At 33.1% G+C, this 9,534-nt stretch overlaps 1 protein-coding gene across 1 annotated transcript; it reads left to right on the top strand.

Moving 5' to 3' along the window:
- Nucleotides 1-7,200: 7,200 nt before the first annotated feature.
- LOC118733587 lies at nucleotides 7,201-8,541 on the top strand. The gene is made up of 2 exons (XM_036463036.1): nucleotides 7,201-8,336; nucleotides 8,445-8,541. Exon 1 carries the CDS (start codon nucleotides 7,259-7,261, stop codon nucleotides 8,321-8,323), a length of 1,065 nt encoding a protein of 354 aa, XP_036318929.1. The 5' UTR covers nucleotides 7,201-7,258; the 3' UTR covers nucleotides 8,324-8,336; nucleotides 8,445-8,541.
- The last annotated feature ends 993 nt before the right edge of the window (nucleotides 8,542-9,534 follow it).

Genomic DNA, 9,534 nt, shown 5'->3' with positions numbered 1-9,534 from the left:
TTTTTTTTTTTTTTTTTATTATTTATTGAATCTGCCCTGCCTAAGAGCCTAACAATAAGTTTTCGAATCTTAATCTATTCACTTAATTTACATCCCCTAGTTGGGATGAGTATTTTCTTAACTGGCCCTAAGAAAAGATTACGACTGGGCTGGTAAGTCATTCCTACGTAGTCTTGAGGTCCTGTTGACACGCAATAAAGATCTTGCTAAATGATTTGGGTGCGCTAAAAGCTTCGATACATATTTCGTCTTCCGTTGTTCTATTTCGGTTCGTACTTCTGGTATTCTCAATAGCGGTGAATGTTCTCATTTCGCATATACCAAGGTGCTCCGGTGATTGTTCGAAGGACACACTTAGTTAAATTTTTAAGTTAAGTAGTATCACAGTCTTATTTTTTAAAAACTTCTGAAGGATAAGACTAATATATTAAAAATATTTATATTTAACGATTTTATAGCGACTATAAGAAAAAATTTATTTTTCCCATGTAAATGTTAATCGATAATAAAAAAGTCTACTAATTTTTGGTTCTCTTCGGATTTGAGGGTGTCTGGAGGAATAAACGTTTGACCACCCTAACATGCATATACATACTGTTCAAATTTTTTTTTAGTTTCACTTTTATTTCAACATATTTTGATTAAAAGCAAAATACTGATAAAAATAAAATGTTTCATAAAAACAGGGTTGAAATCTTGAAATTCCTGCCCGTATTTTGTTTGTAAGTCAAATATGAGTGGCATTGTGCTACTATGATCGCACGTCCGAGTAATCATAGCCAACTTATGTACAGTAGTCGAAAATATTATAGCCGCACCAAATTTCGACAAGTTTTAAAATATTATTTTTTTGTTATTTAATTTCGGTTAGTTTTTTATAGTTCGTTCTTTACCAACATCCCTATAAATACAAGTTTAAAGGCAGTGTCAAACGATTGGATATTTGCTAAAATTTGGTGTAAATCGTATCCCAATTGTTTGAACACCCAAAATATTTTTCACTATCCCAATCACGAAAATTAATTTATTGAAATTTTTCAATAGAACATCGCTGTATTGTACCAATCTCTTTTGAATGCAAAAAAAAATTCCCTCTTTTTTTAACCAATAGCCCAATATAAAAATTTTCAAATCTGTACAAATGTACCAATCGAGTGACAGTGCCTTAAAAATTTATGGAATTAAAAAAAAAATCGACAAGTTTTCTAGTAGAATAAAGTACACGTTTCAAATGGCTAAAAATGTCGATTGATTTATTCGAATTTTTAAAAGTTCGAAATTTGTACGAAAGTTTGTGGAATTTTTTTCTAATATTGCACAAATGAGTAGTCCACTTTCAAACACCCATAATGTAACAATTTAATTTAAAAAAAAACGTCTACAACAACAAGTAACATCCAAATTGTATATTTCTCTTTATTATCTGAAAATTTGGATAAACAAGAGCCTAATAACATTAAAAAAAAACAATATGGCAATGTGGTAGTTTTGCAAATTTTATATATAAAATTGAATATAGCGAGTTTTCAAACAGTAACTTTTACATAGCTATCTTTTTTTTGCTTTTCGCGTTCGCTCTTCCATGAAGATTGGTCCGCTTCTTTTTTACGACGCCTTCCACTAGGCACTGAAACTCCAACGTTTTCTTACAGTTTTCTAAATTTATCAGAAGATGGAGACTTTTGAAAGTGTATAAACAAGTAGTGTAGCGACTTTTACAATAGTAGTTAACATTTGATGCTATTTTTTCAGAAAATATAAAGATTTTCCTTTGTATTGTTAGTGGACAAGAAACTGCTTTAAATACCGGTACGTTACTCACCAAAAACTAAAAATCTAAACAAATTTACATAGCGCCTTTGCAAGTGGACTGCTCAAATTTGGAAACATGGATTTCCACGGGTTTTGTTAAAGAACGAACTATATTTTTATTTAAAAATATAACAACAGTTCAATAACAACAAATATAAAACGTTAAAACTTGGCAAAAAGTGGTTCGGTTATAATTGTTTGACCACTTTATGTATTTTTTTTATATCTTTAATTGGACCTTCACATTGTACATAAAGGAAGTACAAAACAATTTTAAAAAAATATATGCCTTCCCCCCCCCCCCCCTAAATATGGCCTTGCGTACAATGATACTTATTGACAAACAGAAAATATAGTCCACTTTAGAATAGAAGATAAGTAAAATAAATAAATATGAGAAAAATGAGTCCACTTTAGAATAGAAGATAAGTAAAATAAATAAACATGAGAAATTAACAAAAACCCATAAATTGTAATACATTTCACTGTCAATATTTTGTACAAAACTGAAATAAGAGATCAATGCGTTAATCCCTTGTATACAAATATACATACATACATAGTACCTATGCATGCATTAGATAATTGGGGTATTCACAACGGTGTCGTAAGTGTCGTATTGTTGTATGTCGCAAACTTTAAACGCCTAAGAAATATATTAAAGGAGTCCGTAAAGTACCATCAAAGTCATACTATGAATTTTTGCGGTGTTAAATAATAGTTTGTTGTCGTTTCAAGTTCTCTAAGCATTTATTTAAGCTTTTAAAGTTTACGACATACAAGAAAACGACACTTACGACACCTTTGTGAATCCCTCAAATATTATTTGCATGTATTAAACCGATGCACAAGCAAAGCAATAAAAATATAATTAGAAGACCAAGGCATTGGGTGGTAATCTTATGTAAATATACATGCACACATATATATAAGTAAATATACACACACACATACATATATAGTTAGTTAATAAAACTAGACATAGAATTTGTATATAAGGAAGAAAATATTCAATCCACAATCAGATCCGTGAGGAATCTCAACTAACATTCTCATTCTTCTTTTATTTTTATTTTAAATTGTATGCTTTACTTCCCCCCACCTGAGGTAAGGGGTAAGGCATTTAATAATTTATGTTTTTCTTTATATTTTCTAATGTTTTACTTCCCCCCACCAGTGGTAAGGGGTAAAACATTGAATATATAAATTACTAACCTCTTATTTTATTAAACTCTACTTCCCCCCCCCACCAGTGGTAAGGGGTAGAGAATTTAAAAAAAAAGAGTATTTGTAGTTCACGCATTGCTGAGAATTGCTTGTTACCCCCCACCCGAGGTAAGGAACAAGTGACTCAGCTCTGCAACGAACACATAATTACATATCGTCAATGTTTTTGCGAAACCGCCCATCGACCAGTTGCAAAACCGCCTAAGTCGCCGTTGTGGCAAAAAATGAGATTGGGTAGCCCTTAATTCCAGGCATCGAGATTTATGCATAAAAATCGTTAAATCGTTATTAAAACAACAGATTTTTAAAATAATAGCTAGCTTTAAAATAATACCGTCCATCAAGGCAATGCCTTCAAAGAATAAACCGTTTTTTCGCTTTCCTGTAAAATTTGAGTGCCATAAGATTTTGCAATTGGGCGATGGGCGGTTTTGCAAAAACATCGACGATATGTTTTATGCTAATTGTTTTCTTAATTGCATTCATTCTCCTTATTTTCAAAGCGATAACCGATTTGTGATTTTTAAATATATTTATATGAATTATTCAGTCAGACAATAAGCGTCAATTTAACAATATGAAATCCAAAGACTTACGAGCTTTAATATTGAAGTTTAAATGCTGCATCGCAGTAGTTTTATTCTATCTTACTTGCGTTAGTTTAACAACCACTTCAGCGCATTTTGCTAAAACCGAAACAGGGTATACGCTTGTGAATAGTCAAAATGTGGAATATAAGCGACGGGTTTCTAGGCAATCATATATTTGCATGCTGTTACGATGTTTGGGAGCCGAAATTCGAAGATGTAAGGCACAGTTTTGTCACAAAAACACACATGAGATTATTTTACCTGCTTTATGTTTTTAATTAACTCATAAAAATATTCTCTTTCCAGTGGTAGAAACAGAAAACGTTTCCGGAGCAATAATCCTGCTTAAAATGGTTTTAGTAACGCAACCTTGTCGCAGACACCGAGATGACTATCCTCCAATAAGAAATACAACTAAATAAAAATAAATGTTTAAACAGATAAAATTTAAGAATTTCTGATGATTTTTGTTAATAATAAATACATTTGTGTATCAAAAATAAGCCTATGATTTGTGCGGATTTTGTGGAAGGCTCCTTACTACCTAGTGATGTTTTCAGCATTATGACTTGCTACTATCAAATCAGTAGGTACTACGCAAGTTCGGGCTGGAGGGAATGACCGCCTAAGTGGTAAATTTTATTTCCAAATGCGGTAGACAACCGGTTTGTTGAGCCGATGGGTTGAGCATTGTGGTCTTAAAGTCAGCAGCCCAGAAGCATTAAAACTAATTCACATTACGGTTAGGAAGTTTCCGTCCCGTATGCTCCTTGCGGTTTCTTAACGCCATTGGAGCGGCTTTCCTTGCTTGCCGGTTGGAGATGGCAGTGTTAGTGGCGATGGTCATAGCGGTGGCATTTGAAGATTGGGCCTGATATGCCGTCGTTGTTAGACTCTGATGTGGTGTTCTTGCCTTTGCGAAATAAATTTTATTTACAAAAAAAAAAAAGAATAATAATACTTACTCAACTTCGATCCAAATTCAGAACACAAGCAATAATATTGTTAAGATTTACAAACATTATGCCGAAATTTCGATTAAACCCCAAACAAAGGGAACAGCGATCTTACCTCAATTTATAAAGCCCCATTAGAGGCAGCCTTATTTATAAGCAGTGATCTCAAATCTTAGATGATAATTGACGGTACTAAAAAAATCGCAGAAAATTTATTTGCTCAAAATGATATTTTCATTTGGATCTGGAGTAGTGATTTCACAAGGTTGTCTAATATTCAACACAACTCGTGGAAATATACAATTCGACTCCCCATATCGAAAATTCTGGGTACCAGAAAATAATGAAGGAGTAATCCTGATGAGGAAATATGCTAACAAATCTATAAATCGACTACCAGCTAGTAATTAACTATTATCTTTAGTCTAGTTTATTCTATGTATTGTCATCGCAATATTCCCGAAAATGGGGCTTATAAGTTAGCCAGGCAGGATTCCGGGCTAACCTCATTCGAGAGTCAGGGTGCACACCCCCACCGGTTTTATGTATATTCAGTAGGAATGTTAATCCCGGGATTCCCACCTTTTTGGGGCCTCAAGAATGCCGGGATTTTCGAGATTTATAATTTGCACTGATGGCAATAATAGAAACTCCTCTTCTTGACTATATTTATTTTATATTGGCTATATTTATTTTTTTTTATTTAGTAAATAATATTTTTTTATAAATATCTAGCTCATCATACACATAACACCGTGCAATAGTAAATTTTACACACAAAAATTAATATATTCGTAAAATTGAGTTTGCGGTTTTCACTCTGACGTCAGAAATTCAAAAATTATTTCAAAAATCCAGCGAAATGTGCTTAGAAAAGAAGTATGGGTATCAAATTAAAGAGGAAATTATGTAGAACTTAAAAAGGTTCAATTTTTTTTTTGGTGCATAAGGTCTGATAAGTATTGCAAATATCCTTTTAAAATTTTATCCTTGAAATTTTGCTATATTTGTTTTTGAAAAAATTATATGTTAAGGACTTATAGAAACTCGATAGCTTTATCAGCTTAAAAAATTAGCTATTCTTCCTTCTGAATCCAAAAATTTTATTTATTTGTTAATTCTAAAGAAATATCCTCTCCTCATATAATAGATATCCTACATTGCATTGAATTTTTTAAAATTACCTATTTTTCCTTGCGAATCCAAAATTTTTATTTTTTTTTAATTCTAAAGAAGTATCCTCTTTCATTTGTTACTCATATTTATTATCCTACATTGCATTGAATTTTTTTAAATTTTACAAAGTTCTTTAAAATAAATCCTGACGTCAGAGAGAAAAAATAAAGACACTACTTTAAATAAAAAAGTAGCTTTTAAACCAATTTATTTATTACTTATTTTTCGTAGGAGAGATAGAAGCAATTTTTTCGATTTAAGTTGTTGAAAATTAATGAATATCTAAATCCCGAAACTCATCCTGGGATCCCGGGATTGTGATAACGACATCCCGAAAATCCCGGCATCGTAAAAAGCGAAAAAATTTACATCCCTAATATACAGGCATATTTCTCTTCTGAGTTCTAAAGTTCAAAAGATTGTTTTTATGAAAAATTCACAGACGAAAGGTGAAAATTGAAAATTGTTGCAGATATTATTAGGAGAATATCTTCTTTAAATAAGTAGAAAAATACATTGCTTCATTTATTATATAATTTTCAAATTTTAGAAAAATAAATCTGAATTTTTTGTGTTATTTATATTTCGTTTATTACAAATATGCCAACTGAACTATGTTTGTATATTATTACATTTCCAAAAACTTTAGCTATTTATATGTGGGTGCCAGTCCAAAAAGGTTTAAAAATGTAGCAGGTTAGTACCATTCACTTAAGTGTGCGAAAATACTTAAAGAATTTTCATACATTTTAGGTGTGCTCGTCCTTAAGTTGTTTGTTTTTGTTATTTTATGGCCTTATAACAATTATATTCAACAATTTTTATTGAGCTCGAGACAAGGCGAACTTAGCACAGTGCGTAGGCAACTGGCTGAGTCAGTGCAATCGTCGGTTCGAATCCTACTGAAAGTAGTCTGATGAGGAGATGTGCTGATCTCCGAAATAGCTGCTATAACACTTCTACCGCTTAGACTTTGTTGCTTTTTCAATTTTTCCTAATAAACAATCGTGGTACAAAGCTCAATAAAAATATTAAAAATAAAATGTTAATAAGCCACAATAACATTGACAAAAAAAAAAACATTTTTTTCCAATTCTACAAAATTTTCTATTTTATTGTTTATAAAGATTGCACTGAATTTCCTATAAAAAATTTCGCATTAAGCCTTTTTAAGAAAATTCCAAGTCCTTTGAAAAAATTCTGCTATCAGATAGAAACACTTAAAACGAATTTTATTTAGTATTTGCTTTTGCGACTATGTTGACTTTGTGCATGTAAAATTGTCTGACGCACGGTGTAATATTTATAAGCAATTTGAAATTCGCACGAATTATCTTATCAATAAGTTTTTTTGATAACCTCAAATATATTTTCAATACACATATTTAAATGTTAATCAACTGATAAGGGTTTATTCTTGGGAAATGTTTTGAACAGGCGGCGTTTTGGCACTTTAGTCAAACCTTAACTTCCGTTCTAACAACACACAACTCAAAAATGTGCGCTCGAATAAACTACATTGCGATATTTTCGCTTTTCTGTGCACTTACTGGAGTTAGCACAGTAGTTGGCTATGACAACAACCGGCCACAGAGACGACATTTTTCTACTGCACACACCGATGCTGATACAAATAGCGAATACTTGCCAATAGCAAGAGATCAGCATCCATGGGAAAGGCGATCAATTCCACGCTTCCCTGGCGGTCCCGAGTTAAATGTGCCGCGAAACAATCCCAATTATGGAGAGTCTGAACTAAGCTCAGAGGAATCGACGGCAGCTGTTATTCAACATGCTACCAGAGTTCGTCCAGCAGCGAGACTAAATGGAAATGTGTTAGACACTGAAGTGAGCATGCCCGATCATGCACATCATCCATGGCGTTTAGAAAGGCCACATAGAAGACACGAATTTCTTCATTCTCGGTGGCGTGGAGCTCCCTATCAGCCAGATTCTGAGGAATCAAGCGAAGAAATAGAAAAAACGGTTAATCGTCGGCGGTTTAATGAGGAATCGGAACATAATTTCAGAACATCTACGGTGAACGTTAATCCTGGCACTGGAAGTGCGACTGTTACTATTCATCGTTCAATAAAAATAGTACCAGCGGCGGGTTCGGTTGGAAATGTTTTGGACACAGGAGTGATAGCGACCGATCCACACCACCCGTGGCGTGTAGAATGGCCACATAGGCGGCATAGATTTCATCATCTTCGATGGCATAGTGGCCACTTGGAGCCAGGCACTGACGAATTAAGCGGAGAGGATGAACAGCCGGACACCAGAAATGGGAATAGTTGGTTGCAGCCACGTAATAGGAATGAGGATAATGAAGGCAGGGAAAATGAAAAAAGTCCGGCAGTTGCTAATACCAGCACGAGTACTACACTAGTAGAAACGGCGACATCTTCTACAAGCGAAGAAACTACTGTAACAAAAACTACTGAAAAATCCATAGCGCTAGATGGGACCACAAAAACAACACCAACAACTGATGACACATCAATTTTTAACACCACCGAGGAAACGATTGGCATTGATGTGAGAGGCGGTTTCGCTTGAGCTACGCATTTATGTATGTATGTAGATTTGCAAAATTAGGAATTAATAGAATGAGAAAAGTTGTAATTTTATACATACTACCTTTACCTGTATTTATTTATGTCCTTTATACAATTTACAGGCGATATGTGAACAAAGTCAAAAAATGTGTAAACTCAAATAAAAGTTCAAATCTTACTGATTACTAATAAAATTGTAAGTGTAATTGGGCCCCAATCGTCAAGTCTTTTTTTCATTTCTTTTTACTGGACTTCAACGGTCTCCAACGCAAAGAGACACATCAATGGACCGTACATTTCAGTCGAGCAGGATTCGAATAAAAAAAAACTGCATTTTACGAGCGGAGAGTAATTTAACCAGAGGGCACAAAAGCATGTTTTTTTCTTCCAATAAGTAGTGATGTATTATGGATGTTTTTGGAGACTGAAAAGGGCGGAAGTTTTTACGCCACTAAATCTTTCCTCAAGTAAGGTTTCCATCTAGAGTGAGTCACTATAAACTTTTTTCTTTCCTATTAGGGTGATTGACTAGGATTTCAGGCAAACAAACATAAAAATTTTGAGTTTTTCAAAGTTTTCAACGCTTTTTCCAGTTTAAGCGAAAGCCCTATATAGTATGAAATTATATCCTAGGTTATTTGGGCATGCACAGCATATCAGTTTTGATTTCAATAAATGAATGTTTGGCACTTAAGCTTCACGCTTCACGTTTTTCGTTTTCCATCTCATAAATGGTTTATAATGACTTTTGCTAAAATTTCAAAATCAAAAGTTATTACAACAAATTCTATGGGACTGAGAAATATTATTTTCCACTTTTTAGTCCATTTATAAAAGCGTTGTACATTAGAAAGTGTTTTATTCTATTTATTTATAGGAAAAGAAGACACAGAGGTTTGCTTTTTTTTTGTTCGAGGCGTGAACCTCCCATGTTGTCGGCTACGGCGGCAACAGCACTACTCGGATGTGAAAATGTCAGAAAAAATTCAATAGAATATTAAAAAAAGTTAAAATAATTACTTTTACTTTTGATCTAAAAAAGAACTTGCACGTAGTTTTCTTTGCCCTTTTCTAAATAAAAGCTATCTTTATTGATAATAGTTTTATTGTAGTTTTTAGTCAAGAATTCATACCAATATATGCACTTGCACTGTATGAAAACTATTTAAAATAAAACCGCTTTTTCTTACTTTCAAAATCGGCAACCGATGT

Source organism: Rhagoletis pomonella, unplaced genomic scaffold, assembly GCF_013731165.1.
Source record: "Rhagoletis pomonella isolate Grant_MI unplaced genomic scaffold, Rhpom_1.0 Rhpom_scaffold_00002, whole genome shotgun sequence".
NCBI classification, from domain to species: domain Eukaryota; kingdom Metazoa; phylum Arthropoda; class Insecta; order Diptera; family Tephritidae; genus Rhagoletis; species Rhagoletis pomonella.
Note: the sequence above shows the minus strand (reverse complement) of the source record. Positions and strands in the feature narration are given on the sequence as shown.